General features: G+C 47.2%; 5 protein-coding genes and 1 pseudogene across 10 annotated transcripts; all 6 read right to left on the bottom strand.

Moving 5' to 3' along the window:
- Positions 1 to 179: 179 nt before the first annotated feature.
- On the bottom strand, positions 180 to 1,186 carry LOC4327580 (uncharacterized). The gene has a single exon (XM_015790523.3). The coding sequence runs from the start codon at positions 1,065 to 1,067 to the stop codon at positions 393 to 395; it is 675 nt and encodes a 224-aa protein (XP_015646009.1). The 5' UTR covers positions 1,068 to 1,186; the 3' UTR covers positions 180 to 392.
- A 1,325-nt stretch (positions 1,187 to 2,511) lies between these two features.
- Positions 2,512 to 5,180, bottom strand: LOC4327579 (uncharacterized). The gene is made up of 2 exons (XM_015767474.3): positions 5,003 to 5,180; positions 2,512 to 3,836 (listed from the first exon to the last, which is right to left on the bottom strand). The coding sequence occupies exons 1-2, from the start codon at positions 5,036 to 5,038 to the stop codon at positions 2,670 to 2,672; spliced, it is 1,203 nt and encodes a 400-aa protein (XP_015622960.1). The 5' UTR covers positions 5,039 to 5,180; the 3' UTR covers positions 2,512 to 2,669.
- A 3,037-nt stretch (positions 5,181 to 8,217) lies between these two features.
- Positions 8,218 to 10,998, bottom strand: LOC4327578 (uncharacterized). 2 transcript variants are annotated; one of them, XM_015767820.3, is made up of 3 exons: positions 10,790 to 10,998; positions 9,345 to 10,148; positions 8,218 to 9,243 (listed from the first exon to the last, which is right to left on the bottom strand). In XM_015767820.3, exons 2-3 carry the CDS (start codon positions 10,088 to 10,090, stop codon positions 8,943 to 8,945), a joined length of 1,047 nt encoding a protein of 348 aa, XP_015623306.1. In that variant the 5' UTR covers positions 10,091 to 10,148; positions 10,790 to 10,998; the 3' UTR covers positions 8,218 to 8,942. The 2 variants fall into 2 exon arrangements, with proteins under 2 accessions (XP_015623306.1, XP_066161129.1); XM_066305032.1 differs by having other exon boundaries at positions 10,801 to 10,998.
- Positions 10,999 to 14,689: 3,691 nt separating this feature from the next.
- Positions 14,690 to 16,626, bottom strand: LOC4327577 (uncharacterized; annotated as a pseudogene).
- On the bottom strand, positions 16,221 to 20,203 carry LOC107275263 (CBL-interacting protein kinase 11-like). 4 transcript variants are annotated; one of them, XM_015766142.3, is made up of 3 exons: positions 19,843 to 20,203; positions 17,528 to 19,366; positions 16,221 to 17,074 (listed from the first exon to the last, which is right to left on the bottom strand). In XM_015766142.3, exon 2 carries the CDS (start codon positions 19,050 to 19,052, stop codon positions 17,544 to 17,546), a length of 1,509 nt encoding a protein of 502 aa, XP_015621628.1. In that variant the 5' UTR covers positions 19,053 to 19,366; positions 19,843 to 20,203; the 3' UTR covers positions 16,221 to 17,074; positions 17,528 to 17,543. The 4 variants fall into 4 exon arrangements, with proteins under 4 accessions (XP_015621628.1, XP_015621627.1, XP_015621629.1 ...); XM_015766141.3 differs by having other exon boundaries at positions 16,652 to 16,785; XM_015766143.3 differs by lacking the exon at positions 16,221 to 17,074 and having other exon boundaries at positions 17,306 to 19,356.
- A 2,231-nt stretch (positions 20,204 to 22,434) lies between these two features.
- On the bottom strand, positions 22,435 to 24,652 carry LOC107277763 (EPIDERMAL PATTERNING FACTOR-like protein 8). Of its 2 annotated transcripts, none has more exons than XM_015766145.3 (4): positions 24,515 to 24,652; positions 24,035 to 24,436; positions 23,653 to 23,693; positions 22,435 to 23,201 (listed from the first exon to the last, which is right to left on the bottom strand). In XM_015766145.3, exons 2-4 carry the CDS (start codon positions 24,204 to 24,206, stop codon positions 22,995 to 22,997), a joined length of 420 nt encoding a protein of 139 aa, XP_015621631.1. In that variant the 5' UTR covers positions 24,207 to 24,436; positions 24,515 to 24,652; the 3' UTR covers positions 22,435 to 22,994. The 2 variants fall into 2 exon arrangements, with proteins under 2 accessions (XP_015621631.1, XP_015621633.1); XM_015766147.3 differs by having other exon boundaries at positions 22,435 to 23,198.
- Positions 24,653 to 25,716: the final 1,064 nt, after the last annotated feature.

Genomic DNA, 25,716 nt, shown 5'->3' with positions numbered 1-25,716 from the left:
TAACCGTACCGTACTGATCACATCTCCGATAAACCGAAGCGAACACATCAAACATTTCCTTTGCTACATCTCCAAACATATCTGAGACCATATGGGAAAATAAAATTAATTTATCACAGAAAATACCAAGCGTACTAATCAGATTATTGTGTATGATCCTTTTAATCACCCTGTTAAACTAGTGACAAAAGATGATCAACTGTTCCGAACACGTCGGGTTTCATCCGTAAACATAATCAACGCGTAATTAATGATGATTTCCATGAAACGCTAGGCAACAACAGCATGCATACAAACAACCGTTAACATCTCTCGCAACCATAAACATTTCATTTGTCACGTTCTAATCCCCCATGATGACGCACGTATACACTCGAGAAGTCGAGAGCGACCTACGCCCAACCGTCGTCGCGGCTCCAGCTTCGGAATCCGCGAAATCGCAGCATCCAAAGGCTCGGACGCGCGCGCGCCCGGGTGGACAGCTCGGTGTTCGGCCTTGGCGGTGGCGGTGGCGCGGGCGTGTCGTGGTCGAGGTGTTCGGCCTTCTCCGGCGCCGTGGCCGCCGAGGAGAAGAGCCACCGGCTTGACAACGACGAGACCTGGACCGACGCCGCCGACCGCCGCCACACGTGGCCGAGGGCGATCCTCCGGAAGATGCCGGCGAGGAAGCCGATCTTGATCCGCTTGAACCTGTACCGCGTCTTGCCGCCTGTCTTCGCCTTGCCCTTCCCCTGCGGACGACGGCGTGGCGCCGCCGGCGCCGCCGCGCCAGCCTTGCCGCCGTGCCGGAGCAGGTACGACGGCGGCGGGGTGATGGCCGGGACTGCGCCGGCGACCATCCGGGACACGTCGACCTTGGGCGTGCCAGGCTGCGACTCCCAGACGAACGGCACCGAGCCGGGCTCGGCGGCCCAGTAGTGGCGGAAGGAGCGGCTCGCCGCCGACCTCTCCTTGGCGAGGAGCCGCTCGTAGAACTTGCCGTCCTGCTTGATCCGGAGTGGGCTCTGCGGCAGGATGCCCCGGAGCGGGCTCTTCGGCCGCGCCACCTCCGCCGCGTTGGGAGGCATCTCCGATGATCTCTCCAAGCTAGCTAGCTTAGCTGCTGCTGCTGCTGCTGCTGCGCTCGTGTGCTTGGCTTGGCTTCTTGCAGGACTCGCAGTGTCGCGGTGCGTACATGTACGAGCTTGAAGGTGTGCGCACTATGCAGCGTCTTATATAGCGGATCGTGTTCGGTGGTTGGCTGTCACTTGTCGTGCTCACGTACGCTTGCTTGCTTCACGGCCGAGCCGAGCCAACCCGATCGCCAATTCACCATGTCGATCGACCACTGCACGATGCTGCATTGCTGTGAGTGCCATGTACGTCAATCGGTACGTTGCGAGAGCAGAGTATGCTCTGCTCCCTGCATCAGCCAGTAGCAGATAGTCATTGACCGATGCGACAGATTATTACTTCGGATACTTGTCTAGATGAAACCGACGATCCAACTGAACTATAATGAAGAAACCCAGAGCCGATGTACTACTGGCTGGACGAGGCATTGCGTTTTGGGCGATAATTTCACGGATGAACGCTGTGTCGGTCAAGTAGTTTAATATCATCATGTGATCCCCATGCGTATAAAATGCCTTGTTCTGATACTCAAGCTTCGCTATGTTCGTTAAGGAAAAAAAAAAGAGCTTCACTACAACTCCGGCCCGTTGCGTGTGCTGTGTACTAGAGCGTTTCGAGGTCCGCATCGTGCACAGTAACGCGTCGCCTTCCTGCCTTACACTGTCGATTTTTATTCTCTCATTGTTACACTCCATGGACCTGCCCGCTCGAAAGCGAACGTCGCAATTGTTCATCATGGATTTGATAAGTTCTCGGAATTGACGGCGGGCTGAGTTGTGCCTCAAGGAAGTGGGGAAAGCCGGAAACACCGGACAAGAATTGAGTTCAGTCGCCTGTCAACAAACCTCAGCAATTGCAATTCCGTTCGGAATTTCGGTCCCAATCGACGATCGTAATCTTCCTTTTATTTTTCCCCTCTGAATGAACTGTACTCGACTCGATCAATTCTAGGCTTATTTCACGAGACTACGTGGTTTTTTTTTTAACTGCGAGACTACGTGTTTGCAACCGATCAAAATGAGTCCTTCTGAGAGTAATTCTACGGTACTTGAGGAGGTACCATGAGGTACTAAAAATTTAGTGTAAAAATTGGTCACTCATGATACCTCACAGTACCTAGGTATCAAGAGATATCAAATTTACAATAAAAAAATGGTACCTCATGGTACCTCGAATTGTAAAATTGCTCTTCTTTTAAACCAAAACCACACAATCTGATGGAGTTATAGGCTGACAGCCAACCGGGGCCGTGATTGTCTGTACAAAACAGCCCATCAATCTAATAAGCCCATGAATACCTTCGAGGCGTTGGCAACTCCGCAATGCTGCTGCGGCAAATACTACTCCTAGCAGTACTATTTCAGACAAAATCACACAAAAAATATGTGCTCTTCAGGGTGTCCAAGAGAGGTCCACTACTATAAGTACATGACATTGTACAAAGTCAGTAAAGTACAACAACAACATGGTGCGTGTCAGAGTATGCACGTATCGTGTTCGAAGAATTTGTACAAGTGATCAAGACATCAAGTGCTAGTGAGTGCACGGCGAGAAAATCAGCCATTACCAGGAACGGCGAGAAAATCAACCATTACCTTGGCGGCGAGCGGGACGGCGACCAGCATCTCCACGATGGGGAGGATGCTGCTGAGGAATGTCACCCACGCCGCCGAGCTCTTGTCACGCTGGGCGTTGCAGAGCGGCCCCGCCACGCGGCCCAGGCTGGACACGACGGCGGTGAGCAGGGTGAACGCCAGGGCCTTGGTGTACAGGTCGTACTCCGGCGTGCCGAACAGCGCCGCGTACGCCGCCCCGAGCATCCCGAAGCCGAACGTCGCCACGACGACGGTCGGAAGCACCTCCATCTTGCGGTCAGCGGCCGCGGCCGCCTCGTCGGCGGGCATGCTCACGGCGTAGTACATGGCGGCGACGGTGATCTCCGGGAAGAGCGCGAGCGCCGCGGCGCCACCGAGGAACTCCTGGCCGAGAGTCACCGCGGTGACCGCGAGCACGGCCATGACGCCTTTCTTGAGGTACCTCACGATGGACAGCACCTTGTCCCTGGCGCCCTGGTTCCTGAACCCGAGCGGCATGCACGTCGCCACGACCAAGAACACGCTGAGCGCCGACGCCAGGAACGACACCGAGAGGTCCAGCCGGCGTCCGCCCATCGCCTGCAGGGCGGCGTTGCTGAACGCGCCAAACACGAGCGTGGTCTGCACGGCGAAGGCCGTGGCCGCCGCGAACAGCGCGACCTTGCGGGCGCTCTTGACCTGCGCCTCGAACGCCTCGTCGCGCGCGCTCCCCTCCGTCGGCGTCGCGTGGTACGCGAGCACGCCGACGATGCCCTGCACGGGCAGCAGGTTGAGCGACAGCAAGCCATTGCCTTCGCCGATGAGGACGAGGAGCAGGGAGTTCGTGGCGACGAGCGACGCGCCGCTGGTCACGCACAGGAGCTGCAGGGACCGGACGTGCCATCGGCGCAGCCGCCTGTGATCTGACAAGAACAGCTTCATGTAGATGAGCAGGAGAGCGGACAGGTATGTCACGACGAGGAAGCAGCCGCCGGCGGCCAGGACGTGGCGGTGCAGGTGGACATCTTTGCCTGCCGAGAAAGCTGCCGCGAGGATGCCGGTTGCTATGGCGATGAAGGTTTCGGCTAGTGATATGACACGCTTCAACGTCTTCTTTGTCACCTGCATTTGCAGTTCCTCGCTGTCATCCTGGGAAGGGTTAAAAAAAATTATCACTAGTTATTTCCATTTTTTTTTGGGAGTAAATCACTCGAGGGTAAGAGTTTCTCCACCTGAATTTTCCATTGAAAAGTGAGTAACGGGTTACAGGCTATCAGAGTTCAGGCATAAACCAACAGCTTTGCCATAACAGATTAGCAGAGTTTTGGGGCCGGGAGAGAACAATAGAATATTTTTCCAGGCTATGAGGACAATTCTATCTTAGCACTTTAAATGCTAAACCCATAAGAAAGCATCATCGATACACCGACGAAGAAGTCGTTGAAGATGTCTGAACACCACATCGTGCCTGCCCACAGGCAGATTAAGAAGAAAGAGCGGAAATGGTTAACGGGAATGGCCGGCGGAGGCTTTATGTTTCTCAGTTATTTCCATGTTTTATCTCCCGAGTAAAACTAGCTAATCGCCTTCAGAAGGCGATTAGATCCACAAATGGTCTCTTATTAGCTAAATCTAGTACTATTAGAAAGCTGCCCAAGTAGTATTTTGCTGTGGTCTCGAAGTCCCAACACACTGAATATATGTCAGAGATGGAATCAAACAGAAATTGGTAACAAGACATGAAACTCTCTGAAAAGAAAGTTGTTTTCCTAAGAAAAGAAAGCTGTACTACTGGTTAACTAATTTTGTCAGAGTTGTCTGTACAGTATTTCAAACAGGTCCATGATCCATGCTAACAGAGTTTAGATCTTGATTTTTTTTTCTGTACTCCTTTCTCTACTTATCGGCTTTATGCAAGTTACTTCAGCATCTCGGCAGAGTCTAATAAGCAAATAACTTAAAATAATTTATATCATTAGAATCTCTCTTAACAAGAGGTGACTTTGTTCAAAATATATGTACATATGATTTTTATACACATGTTTTAAAGGACTAGCCAAATCATGCTGTTAGCTGCGTTCGAAAAAAAAATCATGCTGTTAGCTTCAAAAGCACGGACGCGAACAATAAGAAATTTACTAACGATAAAACAATTGACATGGCAGTTAGATTTGCATCATAAAACAATCATGAAAAGAAACTAATTAGGAACACGAAAATTTTGGTCTAGATCCATGAAATTGGACGAAAAGATTGGTACAAAGCTACAAACAAAACAAGCACGAAGCAAGATAAAAGAGATCTCTTCTCTTTACCTGAAAAGAATCAGAGTCCTCTTCCGTAGAGATCATCTTTCCGATGATCCACGAGAATACGAGACCGAAGCTGAGATGGTAGTCGAAACTCGATATAGTTGCTCAGAGGAGGAGATGGGGAAATGCAGGGGACGACTAAACTCTCTCTGGACTCTAGTCAACATAGAAAAACAATTGCCACTAATCTTCTTGGCAATTTCGTTTTAAAAGTTCTCAATGGGTCGTTGTCGTGTGTTAACTTTTCCTTTTTCATAGTCTATACGTTAAAGCTTGATCAGTAATATAAACTACTAGGAATCAATATTATCATTACACCGTTATAAAATTGAAAAATACGGATAAAAAAATGCATCATGGAGAGTGCGAGAGTGAAAAATGTCGAAGGTAGATATGATATTAATAGTGTCTTTAGGTGTAACATGCCATGGGGACAGAGGCAGGAGTACTGAGGGGGGTGGCCAGGAATCCGTTCAAGAAAAGTTTGTAGCTATACCTAACCTAATTTTATCATATGTGCATCAGTGGCGGAGCCAGGAATTTAAACCTGTGGGGTCAATTACTAGTGGTTTGTATTTAAGTGGGGTCATTTCTCTAAATTCTTTTGGATTTATACATAAAAATTGAGATTTATAGGACATTTTTAAAAAGTTGTGGGGTTAGCCGACCCCGCAGAAATGGCCTAAATCCACCACTGATGTGCACCCCCTCAATACAAATTTAAACACCTGTATTAGCTTAAACTTGATATAAAGCAGAGTAAATTACACCAGTGGTCCTTAAACTTGTAACGAAGTTTCACTTAGGTCCACGAACTTGCAAAACGCGTATCAAGATCCTTAAACTTGGTTTAATGTATCATCCCGGTCCAAAGCCTTGTTTGACCGTGGTTTTGCCTATGTGGCATGCTCCGTAGACGATGATATGAAATTTTTTTATTTTTTTCTCCCTTCTTCCTTCTTTTTTTCTCCCTTCTTATCTCTTTTTTTTCTCCACTTTGCCTCCTTCCTCTCTCTTCTGCTGCATTTTTCTCCACGCGAGGTGAGGAAGGAGAGAAAAGATGGGAAGAAAGAAAGGGAAAAAGAAAATTTAGCCATGTCATCGTCCACGTGGCATACCATATAGGTAAGACCATGGTCAAATCAGAGTTTGGACCGTGATGATACATTAAACTAAGTTTAAGGATCTTGATGCATGTTTTGCAAGTTCGTGGACCTAAGTAAAAGTTCGTTACAAGTTTAAGGATCGCTCGTGTAATTTACTCAATTAAATAGGTGGCACCCCTCATCTCGTTCTAGCTCTGCCCTGCAATGGGAGGATGGTGCAGATTCATTTTTAGTCTTTTTAGAGTAGCATACGCCTTCAGTTATTCAAACGGAGCTAATTTTCACCACAGGATAAAACAAGCAGCCGCAATTTAAGTTTGCTTCTATGTTAGTAGTAGTAGTTTTTGGAACATCTGCAAGCAATTAGCAAATGACAAAGGCCCTTTACCTTATGAGTGATTCTACAGTGTATTGTATCATACTCCTCCCGTCCCCTCCGTCCCATAATATTAATATAAGGAATTTTGAGTTTTTGCTTGCACTGTTTGACCACTCGTCTTATTAAAAAAATTGTGCAAATATAAAAAAACGAAAAGTTGTACTTAAAATACTTTGAATAATAAAGTAAGTAAAAAATAAATAATAATTCTAAAATTTTTTGAATAAGATGAGTGGTTAAACAATGCAAGTAAAAAGCTTAAAATCCCTTATATTACGGGACTGAGGGAGTATTTTTAGAGTATTTTTTATATAAAATTTATTACCTCAATAATAGGATATACCAAATTTGCAATAAAAAAAATTGGTACCTATTCGTACCTCTTAAGTACTACTACCTCCGTCTACCTCCGTTTCAGGTTATAAGACGTTTTGACTTTGGTTAAAGTTAAACTGTTTTAAGTTTAACCAAGTTTGTAAAAAAAAGTAATATTTTTAACCAAAGACAAATTTATTATGAAAATATATTTAATTATTGATTTGATGAAACTAATTTAGTATTATAAATATTATTATATTTGTCTGTAAACTTAGTTAAATTTAAAACAGTTTGACTTTGATCCAAGTTAAAATATTTTATAACCTGAAATGGAGTACAAAATTTCTATTGCCTGATGGCTTCCCCTTCCTGCTAGCCTCTTCGTTGTGTTTCCGTGAAAGTTGAAACTCCAAACAATCGACAAGGTCCGCAATCAGCACTAAATTTAAATTTTTAAAACTTAATTTTGATATATTTTCATCGAATTTAAATTTAGAACTTGACGTTGATGTATTTTTAATCTAAGTGTTTTCAGCATTACCATTAATCATTAAGAACATATATATATGAAAGTTACTCACAAATTATTATTTTTCCTAATAAGCCATACAGTTTATAATCAGCCTACGCTGCTTAGATAAGTAAGTAATCTTCGTTTCTATATTAACAAACTATATTTAGGCTGCGTTTGAGCGCAGCAGAAAGAGAGAAAGATAGTTTTGTTTTTCACGCGTACGCTTCCCGAACTACTAAATGGTGTGTTTTTTGCAAAAAAAATTTCTATAGAAAAGTTGCTTTAAAAAATCATATTAATCCATTTTTGAAGTTTAAAATAATTAATACTTAATTAATCATGTGCTAATGACTCACCTCACACCCTTACTAGAGTCAATGTGAAGCAATCGTCCAAAAATGCCCCGTATGGGGCCGGCTATTATACACTCTGTTCTGCAGTGACAGCCTTTCCTTGGGGAGAGCCGAGAACATGGACACGCGGCGAACCATTTCCAGTTAAACTGACGAAGGGATAAAAGGATCATTTTGCTCTCAAAAAGTCAAACATTGTCTGTTCGTAAAATGTGGACGACTTTAGTTATACAAAATCCTCAATTGTCACAAGGCCCTTCGCTCTCAAGCCATTTTCAAGGGGTTGTTTGGCAAAATAATCACCTCGAATCGGGGGAGAAATTGAACTAGTATTCCCCTCAATCGCCTTTGATTGGAGGGGATTAAGTATGGTTTATAACGTGCGGACAACTTACAGTTATACAAAACCTTCTTCATATAATGTCAAAGGTTGGAACTTTTCACACAGATTACTCTATTAGCTATTCATCTGCCACAAGCATGCCGCTCCACAGTATATGGCCTATCACACACACACACACACACATAGAGAGAGAGAGAGACAAATATTACCAGTCCATCTAGATTTGCAGTACTTAACATTAATGTAGAGGTAATCTCCTTTAGGACAGGGGAGTAACACACATAAAATAAACATAACTGGTTTGGAACATCTGGCATTGCATTACAGAAAGCATATAGCATTGCACACAGCAGAAGCTCTCGCAAATCGTAACACCATGCACCGTGCTCTGTAATTAGTACCATCTAATGACTCCTTACTGAGTGTTGATGTAGGTCCAGTGACGATTAATGGACTCTTAACTTGCATAATATTCCGACAGCAGATAAATTACAAGAACTCGAGAAGCTCAGCGATACAAGCTATCAAAAGATACTTCATGGCTTGAGATACTTGTCCTGAATGACAGTAAGGCAATATGCCATATTCATTGTGTAGTAATCTTCAAGATGAGATCTTAATTAATGTCCTTTGGGAACTCTCCCATCCAAGGTGTGCACAGAAAAGACTCTTCAATGAATGGTTGGATACCCATACATCCTCCATAATATTTTGGGCCAAGATTGCCCAAGTCTTGAATCTTGCCAAAGCCTCTAAACTTCATGGTATTTAAGTGGTATGCCAGTCCTCGGCTCAATGAGTGACTTGAGAAAACAACTTCCTTGTAAGGGTGAAATCCTAGAAAAGTAATTCTACCGTAGCGCAAATTTCTTTCGTCTGTAGTGTTGATAAAATTATCATTGTCAGAGTCCCAATCAAAGTTTTGTTCCTCTATTGCCTCACTGTTGTCATGTCCGTACGCATCAGGATATTCATGATAGTTATATCTTGTAAGGTCCAGGGCCCATCAGTTTGCTGAAATGCATGTATGACCAGACAGCTAATAGCGTTCTTCTGCACCCACTCCATTTTTCCGTACGATTCATCAAGAATATAAATTATGTCTGGATCATCAAAGAATGTACAGTACACCCTCTTCTGTGATAGTCCCATATAAATATTTGACTCCTCGTACCGTTCAATCTCTACTGGTGGTTTAATTATTCGATACTTGCCATCTGACAAAGATATTCTGCAAATATTGGAAAACTTAGAAATATTAAAACATGATAAAATTGAGTGATACTATTTGTTAATAAAGAAATAAATTATAATACTTATCAGTGAGACTACCTCATTACAAAGTTGGTTTGACAGCGTACATAAAGTACTCCCCGACAGTAGACAGCATTGTGCAGAAAATTTGGAAAATCTCGTCGTATGATAGCCAAAGATCCTGCAGCCTCCCCTTCTCGAACAAATGATCTCTCCTCCCATTGCCTTGTCCTTGTTGAGAAAACATGCAGAACGCATGTTGACGGTGGCCATTCTATTCCCTCTATTGCAGGATTCAACTCAGAGCGATGGCGGAAGACATCAACATAGGGGATTTGAAATACCTCAAAGTGTGACGACAAGGTGGGGTCAAAGGCAAGGTACAAATTGTCTAAGTGCATGATCCCAATATCAGGCCTTGGAGGTGGAGGCAATTGCACCCACTGTCTTGTAGCCGGGTTAACCACATAAAACTGCTTCATGCCGGGACGACTGATATGGCTGTAAAGCAAGAGGAGCCCATTGCAGTGGCCCCTAACTATGGATGTGAGAGGCAAATAGTTGATGTTGCCAGATATTGTGGGGCCTGTCGAGGGGCGGGCGAAGAATTCTGACAAGCCTAGATCATGAAAGTTGATGAATATGCCGCCTACTGAGTGTGGGAGGAGGTCCACACGCAGCATGCGATGAGTGTCGATGATGGTGCACCAGAGTTTGCAGACACAGCGAGACATGGCAAGGTCATGTGGCGCAAGACAACGGAGGATGATTGTAAGCACATCGTCAGGCAGAAGCTTTGCCATGGACTCCTGCTTTTCTGACATACTAAGGTGATATGTTTACTGCAATCCACCCAATCAACACAACCCCACCAGCATGTATCTGCACAATTGAAAGAAACTAAGTAAGCTTGGCTAAACAGAATGGAAGAAACAACTAACAAGAGATGCCCAGGAGTTTGGGTGAGACTGACTTTTGGATGGATTCAAATTGTATTGCGCTCTTGTCTGGCGAGTTTAACGGCGTTCTGTTCATTGTTTGCCAATATACGAGCACTACAAATTGGCAGTTATTCATGCAGTTGCAGCAACTGGTAATGTTCTAGGACATAATTTATCAGTCCCGGGTACTAGCACATTTCCAGACCAGACCCCGCTCAGAAACAGTAGCACCATGATATACCAGACCAGACCAGACTAGACCAGACCAGTAAAGTAATGAATAATCTGTATGTATAAAGCAGTCCCCCTAACAATACAGTAATATGTGTGCCGTTTATAAAATTAGTTGATATGTCGAGAATATCTGATCTCGTGAAGTCATGAACTACTAGTAATAACAATCGATCATATGAACTGATCAAGTACGCGTAAAACAAACCCACTTAGATCATGATCCTTCCTAGGTATGCACCTTGATATCGGGATAATGCCCTGGATCAGAACCCCAATGATTCTGTTGTTGGCAGACAGGAGGGGAGGGAGAGGGACAACGGGGGAGGAAGAGAGAGAAGGGAAGTTCACCTCAGTGTCACCTGGTTCACGGGATGACGCCGCGACGGAGCAATTCGCGGGGGTCGCGATGACCGTCGCCGTACGGATCGAAGATAGGGTCGTGATTGGCGACCCCTTTCCGCTGCTCCGCAACTCTCCCCCCTCTCGTCTGCTCTCTCGTCTGCCTTCTGAGAACCAGATCCAGGGGGGCGGTGAGCCAGAGTGAGTAGAGGCGGCGCGAGGAGAAGGAGAACCAAGACCCCTATGCAACTTAAAAAAAAGTTACTACTTACATGTGTGCCACAAAAAAGTTTAGAGTCACCTGTATGTCATGAGAAAAACTTTCGTTGACCCGTGTGCCATTCCGTCCACCTTCTGTTAGAACTTAACAGTTCCATAGCTCTGACATGTGGGGAAAATGACTAATTTGCCCCTGAAGGATTTTCAGCTCTATTCCTCCTTTAATCCTCCTCTTCATCTCTTCTTTCTTCTTGCACACAGGGAGAAGGAGAGAGGGCGTGAGCAGAGGAGAGGGAGGAGCCCCGGCGGCTGGTGCTTGTCGGTGACAGCGGCCGGAGGTCGACGCCGGGAATGGAACGGCGGCGGCCGGGGAGGCAAAAGAGGGAGGCGGCCGGGAGGAAGAGAGAGAGAGAGAGAGAGAGACGACGGCGGGCGGTGGCACGGCGTCGTGCGGCGGCGGTGGAAGCAATGGGAGACGGCGGCAAAGCGGCGGGCGACGACGGCTATGCAACGGCGGCGGCTAAAATGGCGGCGGCGGTGTTTGCTCCGGGGGTGCCACGATGCGCCCCCGGTTTGTACGGCGATGGCATGGTAGCGATGTGTTGCTGGGGCGTCGCGGCGTGGAAGGCAGCACCGGGATTGCCGGATCTCCGCCGCCGCCGCCGCAGAAGAGACGGCCGGGGAGGAGGAGGAGGATCGGGTGCGGCGGGGCACGACGGAGCGCGGCGAGCAGCCTCGCCACGGATCGCATCGCGGGAGGCTGCGGGTCACCGGAGGAGGAGGACGAGGGGCTCGCCGCCGGCGATTTCCCGGGTGAGGAAAAGTGGTGGCTCCGATGGGTTATTGTACACAAGGACAAAACTGTCTTTACACAGCCCCTAACACCTCGTTATGTCTCCATCCATCCAAAATGGCACACGGGTCAACGAAAGTTGGGCTCATGGCATACATGTGACTCTAAACTTTTTTGTGGCACACAGATAAGCAGCAACTTTTTAACGGCATAGGGGTAAAAGACTCGGAGACCAGAGAAGCGGGCGCTGTGCCGCGCGGGACCCCCCGGGGGGGGGGGGGGGGGGGGTTGTACATATCGGTCGTCCAAAACAAATCTAACGATTGATTAAGTATCTGTCAAATTCAACAGTCACCACCAGCTAATCCCTTTCAACTTGCCACCGCGCCGATGCCTCGCCGCCGGTTGGCCATCAAAGTAGCATCTCAACCTCCGGCGTGCTCCAGATCCATCCTTGTGGGTGGGTTATAGAGGGAGAGGGTGAGAGAGAAAAATGGATCCTCTCTCCTCCCACTAGCCCGTCCAATGTGGCTAGCCATCGCCACAACAAGACTGACGCCTGGAAAGGAGCTCGTAACAGCATTCAACGCCTACCTCATGGTGCTACCATCGTCACCGCCTCAACCAAGCTACCCGTGTCTCTTCAACGGGCCGCCTGGTCGCACCGCCGTCGCCTTCGTCCTCCCACCGTGGAAGCCTCGCCGCCACACTGTCCCAGCCTTGCGGTGCTCCCACCTTAGCACGCTCCACACCACTCCAGCCTCCATGCCGACCTCATCGCCTCCTCCACGCCGACCTCGTCGCTTCCACGTCGCGCTTGCCAGCCATGAGCCTTTGTGTCACGTTCTCCATGCACCTCGCCAGCCTCCCACCGCCAGTCGTGCCCCTTCATGCCGATATCCGGGCTTGTCGCCTCCACACCCTCTTCCCTGCCATGGCTCCTCTCCTGACCCGGCCAAAGGAGCCGCCTCCACTTCGCTCCCTCTTCCCCGCCGCCAGCACCCTCCACCATCGCGTCGACCCACGCAAACTATTGTCGCCGGATCCAGCAGCATGAGCGGCCACCTCTGCCGCTGCTCCAAATCGTGTCACTGCTCCTCACCGGATCCGGCCGAGGAGAGCATGGATCTGGGCGACGGCACCACCTCTTCCACTTGGGTCGCCTCAGAACCACCTGCCAGAATGGCACCCTCGGGGGAAATACGAAGCCCCGTCGTCGTAGTCCTTGGAGCCAGTCGGCTTTGCCGGTGGCCTTTCGGGCGGCTGCAAGGCCGAAGGAGGAGGAAGGATGGGTGGCGGCGGATCTTTGGTCGCCGTCCATGTCGCCCCCTGTCAGTGTCGCCCTAGGGTGGGAGCGACACGGACACCCTGAGGTCAGCCAACCCTCTTTTTCTTACTATGCATGAACTAGCATGGTGGCCCACATAGATTACGCGGCTGGCATGATTATATTTTCTATTATATAATAGCATATATGTTTTCTCAATTTATTATTAAAATATATTAAAATGATGACATAATTTTAAATTTTTTACTAACTTTACCAAACTACCATTGTGTAATATTCATACCGTATTGTATATACGTGATAGTTATTAATTATTTTTAATATCAAATTTTAGTTATTTCTAAATTGTATTCCTATATGGATTCTAGACTCGTCTTCCAATATTTCTTATTTTTAATTCGGAAATTTCATTGTTTGTAAATTGTATTACTATATAGACTCTAGGCTCTTCTTCCTATATTATTTATTTTTAATTCTGAATTTTTATTATTTCTAATTGTATTTCTATGTGGACTCTAAACTCATCTTTCAATATTCTTTAATTTTTAATTTCGAATTACAGTTACATCTAAATGGTATTCTTATATGGATTCTCTACTTTTAATTTTATTATGTTTATTTCGAATTTTAGTTAGTTTTAAATTCCTATATGGACTCTATACTCTATTTCTAATATTCCTTATTTTTAATTCCGAATTTATATTATTTTTTAATTGTATTTCTATAAGTATTTCTTATTTTTAATTCCAAATTTCTATTATTTCTTAATTGTATTTCTATATGGACTCTATACCCTTCTTCTAATATTCTTTATTTTTTAATTCCGAATTTCAGTTATTTATAAATTGTATTTCTATATGGAGTCTAGTCTCCTCTTTCAATATTCCTTATTTTTTAATTCCGAATTTCAACTATTTAAAAATTGTATTTCTACATGGACTCTGTTTTTCTATTTCTTCAATTAATATGATAATTTCTAGGCCGTGAGAGCGAACATGGATGCTCCTTTTTCTGTTCCTTTAATAAGTTAATAGATTTAAAATGTATGTATCACGGAGCAAATGTAGATTGTTATTACATGAGAACAACGCTCTACATTTTTAGTTGCTTCCTCCATCCCAGAATATAAGAAATTTTAGAGTTAGACACGGTTATTAAAAAAGTAGATAGAAGTGAATGGTGGAGGGTTGTGATTGAATGAGTAGTGAAGATAGGTGGGAAAAGTGAATGGTGAAGGGTTGTGATTGAGTGGGAAGAGAATATTGCTAGAAAAGTTGTTATATTTTGGGACAAATCCGGAGAGCTAAAAGTTATTATATTTTGAGACGGAGGGAGTATGTCTTGCTAATGTTATCCTTGCTCTATGTCCGAACAGCAAGCAGATGGGAAACCTCACGGCCTCACCAAACCTAGTAACCTAATCCCTCCGTCCCATAATATAATGATTTTGAGTTTTTTATTGCACTCTTTGACCACTCATCTTATTTAAAAAATTTATGTAAATATAAAACCCGAAAAATTGTGCTTAAAATACTCTGGATAATAAAGTAAGTCACAAAAAATAAATAATAAATCTAAAATTTTTTGAATAAGACGAGCGGTCAAACAGTTCAAACAAAAACTCAAAATCCTTTATATTATGGGCTGGAGGGAGTACCATGGTTCCACCCACCTCCTTGGTTCAAAGAGAACTATGATGAATATATAGGTCAACGAAGACCTTAAGCACCAAGGGACAAGCAACCAGAAGCGACACGGCGGGGAAGGCGAGCGCCACGCCGGCGACGCAGAACTCAAGGAGAGCTCCGTCGATCTCGGGCATGTAAACCGGGTTCGCCAGACGGCTGAGGCTCGAGAGAACTGCCATCAGGAGCACGAGCATGGCGGCCTTGAGGTACACGCTGTAGTGGTTGGTCCCGAGGAACGCCGCGTACAGCCCGGCCATGAGCGTGAACCCGGCGGTGGCGACAATCCGGAAGACAAATTCGATCCATGGCCGGCTCCCGACTCCTCCCCCGGGCTGCCGCCCCGAGCAGAGCTGTGCCGCGTAGTACAGCACCAGCGCGACGGCCTCCGGCCAGACGGAGAGCACGACGAAGCCGTCCAAGAACTCGACGGAGACAACCACCGCCATCAGCGCCAGAGAGGCGAGCAGGACGTGCCTGAGGCTGCCGATGATTCCGACCAGAGCCTTCCGCTTTTCTTCGGGGAGAAGAGCCAGCGGATGGCGCAAACCGCCATGACGGTCAGGCAGACCGTCGAGGCGATGTAGCAGACGGCGAGGTCCAGTGGAGGGTCATCATGTTCGCTCTTCTTCTCGGGCGTTTTCAGGTAGCCGAAGACGATGGTCCCCTGCAAACCCAATGCAGCCATTGTACTAACGGTGGCCAGATCAAAGGTGCTTTTGGTTGCCTCATCGTACCCGCCGTCGTGCGGCGAGTTCGGCGGCTGCTCCTCCATCGATGCTCCGGTGTACACAGCCATGCCGACTAACAGCAGCACCGGCACGAAAAGAACGGCGAACACCGCGTTGTCCCTGTTGGCGATGACGACGAGGATCGTGTCCGTCGCAACCAGCATCGCTCCGGCGACCGCGATGAGGACGGTGAGGTCCCTGCACCTGCGACGACCTCGCGGGCGATCTCATGGTGGTACGTGTAGAACTCGTACATCATCAAAACAGCCGCGCATATGAAGGTAGCAATCATGCAGAACCCCTCGATGACAAGGAGGTTGCTGAGGTGAACTTTCTTGTGATTTGTGGTCGAGTAGAGCGGCTTCATGTCCTTGTATCCTGACAGCGCCGCCACGATGAACACGACAATGGCCGAGAGGACCGTCTGGTAAAAGGCTTTTATCCGGTCTGACTCGGATTTCGCCAGCGCCAGGTCCGGCAATGGGTTCTCTGGGTTCTCTCTGGCTGCGCCTGAGCCATTTCCATGGTGCGACGACCCTTCTTCCTCGTCTCTTCCTGTACTTGGTACAGAATCTGGGGGCTGCAAACAGTACGGGAATGCATGGAAAGTCAGCACATCAACAAAGGGCAATCCATTCAAGTCTTCAACCAACTTCAGCAAGGCATTAGACTAGCGAGTTGAGACGATGCGCAACTGCGGACAGTGCAAGAAATCGACAGGAGATGCCAACAATTAGGGATTCATAATCCTTACATACAACGGCTCAGTCTTATTCCCCACCAAATTAAGCACAACAGGGGAAGTCAAAGAAAAAACATGGCATTTACATGGTGAAATTGATATGCTGTAATGGAAATTGTACCTCACAACATACTGATTAGCAATATCCATTGTTATAGGAAATCTAGTCTCTAAATTGTCCGTAGCCTAGGCATTCCTTACTGGAGCAACAAGAATGGAACTTAAAAGAGAGGTCAAGGTAATTACCCGCAACGGCTGTCCTAATTCGACTTCCCCGCTCATGTTGCAAATATAGATCGAATCAGTTCTTCTGCGCCCGTCGATGCCAGCAAGGAGAGAGTGGGTCTATGGGTGCACTAAAATGATCTTGTGTAATGGCTTACCGGAGCTTTTCTAAGAGTTGGGATCCCCGTTGACTACAATGCTAGTCTGTTGTGGGGAGACTTGAGCAGGGTCTTCTCCGAAAGCTCACAGGAAACCTGAAAGGTTTCATCATCAACCAATGGACCAACCAATGGTCATTGTGATTCCCCGTTGAGGCGTTGACCTGCTTCACATAGATGATGGAAATCTAGATGCTAAATAGAAAATGTATTTGAAATTCTGACCATTGTAGAGATTTCTTCATGAGGTAATAAAGGTTTCTGCTACATAAAAAAACTGCGAATGTATGATGTTCAGAACCTCTTAAAAAACCACATGAGATTTTCTCAAACAATCAAAAAGCATGGATATTTTCAGTAAAACCTACTAGTATGTTTTCTTCCTCGGATTTATAATCACTTCTACGTATAGAAATAATATAATGTCGATTCTCCTTTGCAAAGAACAGCCACCTAGAATAAGAAAGAAAGCTAGTTATGTGGATTCACTTGCAAAAATGTTGAATTGATTTCTTATTGAAAACAGTCCATGACAGACATAAGCGAGTAGACGGCTATCCAAGGAAGAAATAAAGGGACCAGTCAACAAAATTTTCAACAAACCTAAAATACGCTCATTAAAACCAAAGACCAAAACTCCAAAACTGTTCACAGTGAAGAGGGAAAAATCCAAAGACGTCCCCATCACCAAAAACTTCTACGGTTCAATACTTCTCATCAATGATTGTTTCTCTTTCGAAAATTCAGGAGTAACACTCGGAGGTGTTCCTTTGTAGTTTCCAAAATTGAAGTGCATTGCACTTCTGTACAAACAGGTACAGCTTTGCAATTCCAGAGGAATTAGAAACAAGCAGCAAAGACATAAAAGAAGGATACAAACATGGATGACAAGAACATTTGAATTACCAGTTGGCTGTTAAAACTAATTCTTTGTTTGTTCTGCGGGGATAGATGTTTGCACTTCTTCTTGTGGTACTTGTGGCAACAACGGTGGTTCAGGCATGTCCTGCTTCTCCTGTTGTGGCAATGATGGTTGCAACTGATCCTGTGGTAGCTCTGGTGGCAATGGGGACTGCTGCTGCTCTCCTTGCAGGATAGATTGTGAGTTCAGGTGCTCATCACCTTGCCACACCCAAACAATATCCTTGAGTGCTGGCCTTATATCTTCTTTGACCAGCTTTCGATACTCCATAGTATCCCCGTTGGTCTTTTTCAACTCAACTAAGAGGAATGAAGGGGTGACCTCAAAAATCTCTGCATCAAGTTCAAGAAAGCCCTTCTTTCCTTCCTTTGGTGCTGCCAATCTCAAAACTCCATTATCCTTCTTCTTAACTTTTAGTTTCAGGCGTTTGGCCAATTCCTTCAGCTTTCCAAGTACTGTTGTCACAGGCTGCCTAGTGGTAAACCGTTCTTCCTGGTGACCATGCGTATCCTCAAAAAACCCAGATAGATTAAACCCTGTTGAGAGAGAAATTATGTCAAATGCATTCAGGTTTGGGAGGCTTAAGGACCCTTGATTTTCCTCAGAAGTGCTGCACTCTGCAGAACCTGAGGTTGTAGCTACACCTGAAGAGATGCTGTTTGTTGTGGCTGCCTCACTGTTTTTAGCATTTATTTCAACTGGTTTTCTGTACCAAGTACTTCTCTTTATCCTTGGGATAGAAATCCTAGTACTTGGATCTGAATCAAGGATTTTATGTATAAGATCCTTCAGCTCAGCAGAAAAGTAACGAGGGCATCTGAAGTCTGCTCTGCAAATCTTTCTGTACATCTCTATCAAATTTGGATCATGGAAAGGAAGGTAACCAGCCACAAGCACAAACAAAATTACTCCACAAGACCATACATCTGCCTTTGCACCATCATAGCCTTTCCTGCTAAGAACTTCAGGAGCAACATAAGCTGGAGTTCCACATGTAGTATGCAGGAGACCATCTTGCCTCTTGGACTCAGCCAGGGCACTTAAACCAAAATCTGAGACTTTAAGGTTTTCATTCTCATCCAGGAGCAGATTTTCAGGCTTTAAGTCACGATGATAAACACCTCGACTATGGCAATAGTCAACTGCATTGATCAATTGGTGGAAATATCTCCTCGCAGAATCCTCACTGAGCTTTCCCTCCTTAGCAATTTTGTTGAAAAGCTCACCACCTTTAGCATACTCCAGAACAAAATAAATCTTGCTCTTGCTAGCCATAACCTCAAATAACTGAAGAACATTTGGATGTTTCACCAATCTCATAATTGAAATCTCCCTCTTTATTTGCTCCATTAGCCCAACTTTCATGACCTTATCCTTGTTGATCATCTTTATGGCAACAGCTTGGCCGGTAGTAAGATTTCGTGCATAATACACCTTTGCAAATGTTCCTTGTCCTAATTGCTTCCCAACCTCATAACGGCCCATCAAGATTGACCTCCCATCCATCATATCAAGTTATTGGAACACAACAAAATGAGCAAACACCACCACACCACTTCTATAGAAGTATCTACAAAGTATAGGTAATGAATGCAGCAGATGTTATCCGTCGTCGTCAATGTGATGATCAACAAACTTGGAGTCCTTCAATCTACTATGCTTCAAAACACGGAAAAGCAGCACGGTATCACTATGCAGCACATTCACATGAAGGTCCAGCAACATCGGCTTGATCCAAGCTGGGATCTTGTTTGCACGAAATATTAACTTCCTGTCGTGCAAGCACATCTTTCTGCATTCCCAAGTCCTCTGCCTGTTAAGAGCTGTCATTAGAAAGAACAAACTGAATTTTAGTACACCTACACAGGAAATGTAATCCAAATCCAAATGGATGTTAAAATCTCAAATGCTACACGGTAATTTAGTACTGTTATAAGAGCCACCGGCAAACATCACAGGTATGTCACCCCCAATTTCATTATATGACTTCAGCACCAACCCAGACAGACTATCGGACGGATGCCCTAATGCTGTCAATCAACCTAAAAATGCGGGAAGCACATATCGGCGATCAAAGTACACGTTGAACGATTGGATTGCGACGAAATGTCCCCATTTGGATTCTGAAAAATAAAAGTAGTGGCGAATTCCTACTTGATGTTAACAGAGACTACGTTCTGACAGATCATCAGTTGCCTACACTCAATAGGAAACACTAAATCGCACAAATTCCACCCAGTCGCAGTGGAATCGAAATCTGACGACAAGCAGATCTCTTCGGGGGGGAGAAGGACCATACCTGATCAGGAACTGGACGAAGACGGGCAGCGAACCGCAGACGAACCCATCTGAACCGATCAGGCACGACCTCGCGGACAGCAAATGGACGCCGCTTCCTCTCCGCCGCGGGAGCTTCCTCCGTTCTAGTTTATGCTGCTCCGCCTGCCCGGCGCTCTCAGATTTCTTCCTCACGGTTGGCGCCGAACTTTTGTGGCTTGACCCCTCGGGATCTTCCGATTCCGCTCCGCTCTCAGCGCGAGGTTATACGACGGCGCGCCGCGCGCTCCCCCACTACTAGGAGGCAGGCAGGTAGTGCGCGGCCGTCTAGCTGTCGCGGTGAGGAAACGGGTGGCTTTTCTCACGTTTTTGCCCCTAATCTCGACTGATTCCACGGGATTCTGGGGGTGGTTGTGCTGCGGATGCGTAGGCTTTGGACAGGTAAATATCGCTGGCTGCCTGGCCCATGGCCCAATTGTGAGATTTTCGCTGGGCTTCTCCCAGAACGGAAACGGAGTACGAGGAAGCAAAAAAGATGAGAGGTTTTGGCCAATGACTGTTGCTGTATGCTGTTCAAACTATCAATTCTTGCCGTTGGGGTCCGGGTATTACTCCAATCAGGTCGCAAAAAGAGCGATGGCAGCAAGGTAAATCATCCGGAATACAAGGGTCGAGGCCGAGGTCGTTAACGGCTGGTTCGTCGGAATGCGTGAGTAAACGAAAGCGCGACCCTCGACGCTGACGAGGAACGGACGACGATGGGGGGAGAAGAGCGCGAGCTGTCGCGCGTTCCACCGTTCGTGGCTTCCACGCCACCTCAACGGACGACCGCGAGAGGCCCGCGGGCGCTTTCACGTAACTCGCGAGAGGGCAGAGGGCGGTGTCGCGCTGGGCGGACAAGAGGGCGCCGCGTGCCGGGTCGCTAATACGAGCGTCACGTCTGCCCCGCCGCCGGTTAGTGCGTCATCCGTGCTCTTTCAGTGGCGGAACGGCTCCTAGCCTCCTACGCTTTCGTTGGTTGGCTTGTTTGTTGTTTTTTTTTTCCCTCGTCGTATCTAATGTATCATCTCCCACCAAGGCCAGAAAAAAAAAAAGCAGGCAACGGCTCTGCCATCTATTGGCGTTGCTTGTTGCCATCTCTTGTTGTATAGCTGTGACGTTTTGTCGTGTGCCTCTCTATAGCCACTACCTTGATGCGTCGTGTGTACTCGTATAGTATGCTACCACGAACCATCGTCACAATTCGTCTGTGGCCATCCGACCTATTTGTGGTAGGAAAACAGGGTTCGTCGGATCGTGGCCATGGGGAGAGAAAGGCCATCAAGGCATCAACCTCTTCTAGATAGTAAATGGGCTGAAAATGCAAGGACATCAGATCCGTGTATCGCACGCGATAGGATTTAGCCCATCAAAGTAATCCTTATCCGCAGGAATAAGTTCAACAGCCGTCCCTCAACTTCGCGTCGGGTTATCTATAGCCCTCAACTATCACAAACCGTGCAAAAAAAAAAAAGTCCCGAGCAGTATCGATCCAATTCTTCTTCGGTTTCGCTAACGTGGAATATATGGGCCCCATATGTAAGTGAGAAGGAAATATGTGGGGTCCGCATCTCTTTTCTCTTCTTTTTTCTTTCTTCTCCTTTCTTCTCTTCTTGGGCGAGGCTGGAGACTGGTGCATAGCGGTCAGGGGCGGCGAGCGAGCTGCCACCGTGGGATGGCGTCGGGGGAGCTATCGCTGCCACCGCCATCCTCTGTGACAACAGCTCTACCGACCTTCGCGAGCTCTCTCACAAAGATGTCGAGGTCTACGTTGACATCGTCCGCAGCCACAGCAGCGCCGCCTCGGCTTGCGTTGGGATGGGACGGAGGAGGTCGACGAAGAACCCGCCGCCGAGGCCGAGGGCGTGCCGATGTTGCGGCCTGCTCCTCTGCAGCGATAGGGAGCGGCCCCTCGGCGACCATGAGTTCTCCACCGTCGTGAGCTAACTCGCATCCGTTGTCTACCTCAGCGTCTTCGCGCACCCTGACGTCCCCGCAACCACCACCAACGACGATGACCAGCGCGGCTCCCGCTACCGCCAAGGCCAAGGCTACGCTGATGCATGGTGTTGGGATGATGGAGGCTAAGGCCGTGCCGTTGCATGGAATGATGCGAATCGCAACAAAGTGCCACCCGCCGCCGCTCTGCCCTCAGCCAGCGGCGGCCTCCCAGCCTTCCAGCTCGCTGAGAAAGAGAAGAGAAAGAGAAGAGAAAAAAGGATATGCGGACCCCATATTTTTTCCTTCTCACTTACATGTGGGGTCCATGTATACCACGTCAGCAAAACAGGAGAAAAATTAGGTCAATACTGCTCGGGACCTTTTTTATTTTTTTGGCACGGTTTGTGATAGTTTAGATGTAGTGATTTCCAGTGAACTTATTCCTATCATCAATAGTTGGGCTGGGTGGTACCAGCAACATTGATGGGCCTTCAAATGTGAGGGTCTCGTACAAGTACACACCAAACAGCAACACTCATTTCTTCGTTCTCCAAACGTAAAACACTAACATGATTGAACGTCGAGCACTTCACAATCATACCCTAAACAAACACTTCCAACTGTTCCATGCTGCTAGAAGAAACCAACACATGTCATGTACTCATGTATGCTGTTGAAGCCCGGTAAGAATAATGCTGAAATTTAACATAAATGGCCTATAACGACTATCATTTCTCACAAAGATACAAATGGGATTTCGAAGATCCAAATCCAAATGGACAAGGAGGAAGAACCAAAACATATCAACAGATTGCCTGGACACGTGCAGCGAGCAACTGCCTCGTGCTCCCCTTCTCGCTTCCCTTTGCAGCACGCGCCGTACAACCCCATGCCACCGCTCCTCGTGGTAGGGCCGCGCAAATTCCAGAGCCCAGCAGCCCAGTAGGCCATCATCACGCGCGCCTCCACCCGATTCGCGCGCGGGCGCGGCAACAGTCCACACTGCCACTGTGCTCCCGGCCCGCATCGCAATAATGAAACGGCCCCATGCGCGACGGCCGCTTCGATCGGGCAGCAGTGCACTGCTGTACTGTGCTAGTACCTCGGCCCGGCACGCCCACCGGCCACCGCGCGCCACCCTCGCGCAAATCGCTTCGCCACCGGAGCGTCACCCCGCCGTGCACGCTCTGCCCGTCATGGCATGTAGAGCCGGTTGCCGCACTTGCACCGCCACGCCTCCGGGTAGTACTCGGTGGTGACCGGGACGCCGGGCGGCACGGCGACGTGCACCGGGTAGCACGGGACGCAGGCGCCGCACTTGGCCGTGCACCGCGGCGGGTACGACCCCGGGCCCTCCGCCAGCAGCCGCCGCCATCGACGCCCGCTCGAGCTGTGATCCTGCTACAACACAAAACACAATGGATTTACGTATCACCGTCCTTCAACCTTTCACCGTTTTCACGTATCGCTGTGACGCGCGGCGTGCCGGCGTGCTACGTTTGGATGTACTACTACGCATCGATCGGCAGAGACGTATGGTCAAAAGGCGATGGGACCGCCGGCGTTGAACGGCTGTCGGAGAAGGACGCCAGCTTTCATGGCCGTGACTGTGCGCGCTAATGGGGACTGCCATTGCGGACCCTGTGAGGTTGCCTAGTGTTCTGTGTTGATTTCGACTTGTCATCGATCGCGAATCAACAACTGATGAAAGATGATTGAGGGCCAGATAAACAACAATAAATCGCGTCGTTTCATCATTTTGCAGTTTGAAGTTGAACTGCATTGATCGATGCGAACTTATGGTAGCGGGCATGTAGAGTGGATAGCAAGGGGGAGGAGATGCAAAACTCACCTGATTAGCGCCAAAATATGCTGTTGCTCGTGTCCGGAAATCTGCAGAAAACACGATAACACGGATTATTACAGAGTGATTTGAACATTTCAACCGATATACTATATGGTACCGATATAGGAGTAATACAGTGAAACAAAAACATTATAGCAGTATTTTCAACTTAAAGCCTGCAATGAACTTATCCAGATTGAATTTCAGAAACGAAGAACTCGCATCAGCATGAGCAGTGAACATATGAACCACGACGACAAACATACAGAACCAAACGAAATGAAACACCCAACAAGCAGGTTGTGGCCAGAATTAGCCAGTGAACTGGAGAATACCAAAATGGAGTAAACAAGTGCGCAGAAGGATGCAGCTCGCTGAATTTCATTACCTAAACGGAGCAGCACAGCGCGCCGCCTGAATCCACCACAGCCACTGCCACCGCAACCCGAGCTGAGGCAGACGCAACACAGGGAGATGGCCACAGCGAAGAAGCACAAGGCCACCACCAGCTTTAGCATGGAACTGCCGCTCCGCCTCCACCTCCCCCCCGAGCTCGCCATTGGCGCCTCCCCCAAAAACCAGCTCCTTTTCAAGCCGCACGCCGCGGCAGCAGCTGTAGAGCGGAGGCTGATCAGCCGGCCAGATTTAGGAAGCTGGAAGGCAGGGTCAGTCGAAGCCGGCCGGTGCCGCGACGCGAAGGGACGGTTCGGCTTCACAGCTGTCTTGTAGCCCTCCCACTGGCCACTGTAGCGGCGTCAGATCTCTCTCCGAATCCAGGCAAAGGCCACCACTGCATGCATCGATCGATCGGGTTTAATACATCAGCGAGAAAGAACAGTGGCACTAGCAACGTACTCCCTCTATTTACCATATCTTTGCATCCTCGCCTGAGTCCTCCCTTCGTCACTTCACTTCACTCGTGTGTGAATTGTGATTGCTCAGTGGGAAGCGGGGAACTACTACGTGACTAGTACTAGTACGTCAGTTGGTCCAGCGCCAAAACCTCCTGAGGGCCTCTTCGGATGGAAGGATTTTTTAAGGATTTTCAAGGGAATACTATATATAGGAAATATTTCCTTTCCTGACATTCAGTCCATAGGAATCAACCCAAAGGAAAATAAGAGGAAAAATTCCTTTCATGTGGAATCAATAGAGAAACAAAGGAAAATTTCCATCCACTCGTATCTTATTTTTTCCATTTCCTATGTTTTTCCTCTGCCTATCCGAACACATATTTACCAATCCTATCTACAGAATTTTTGTGTTTTTCAATCCTCTGTTTTACACATATATTTCTATCATATTCTTACGATTTTTCTACTCCTACGTTTTTGCAGTACCGTGATCCTAATAAGCCCTAAAGTTATTCCTGCCCATGGAGAAGTAGGGATAGTCGTAAAGGCTCGCATGTGCAACCCCGAAAAGGCTGTGATACTTGCCAGAAGTTACTCCCTCCGTCCTAAAAAAAGACAAACCGTGGGTTTTCGTGCCAATGTTTGATTGTCCGTCTTATATGAAAATTTTTTATAATTAGTATTTTTATTGTTGTTATATGATAAAACATGATTAATACTTTATGCGTGACTTATTTTTTTAATTTTTTTCATAATTTTTTTAAATAAGACGGACGGTCAAACATTGGATACGGAAAGTAGGATTTGTCTTTTTTTTTTTTTTTTTGACGGAGTGAGTACACAGCACCGAGGGGTCCAACCAAGGGGAGCTAGTACATGGTCCAAGAGGGAGACGCAGACATGCCTTGGGCAGTGACTAGTAGTACTGTATCTAGCTGGTCTTTCTCGGGTCAAGTGTGAGACTAACGAGCACATGTGCAGTCATATAGGAGTAGATTCGACCGAAGATTTGTGTGAAGCATGACGTACGGGAGGTTTAGCCTGTCTAGGAGTGCTGCAATGCGTCCATAGGTAGCACTGATCTGTTTTCTTGCAAGATGCTACTCCCTCCATCTATTTTTGATTGTTATATTTTATCCTGACACACAGATGAAGGATAAGTAATTCTACTCCTCGTAAACAAACGATTCATTAATATTTACATGTCTCGATGCCC

This window comes from Oryza sativa, chromosome 1 (genome assembly GCF_034140825.1).
Source record: "Oryza sativa Japonica Group chromosome 1, ASM3414082v1".
Taxonomy (NCBI): domain Eukaryota; kingdom Viridiplantae; phylum Streptophyta; class Magnoliopsida; order Poales; family Poaceae; genus Oryza; species Oryza sativa.
Note: the sequence above shows the minus strand (reverse complement) of the source record. Positions and strands in the feature narration are given on the sequence as shown.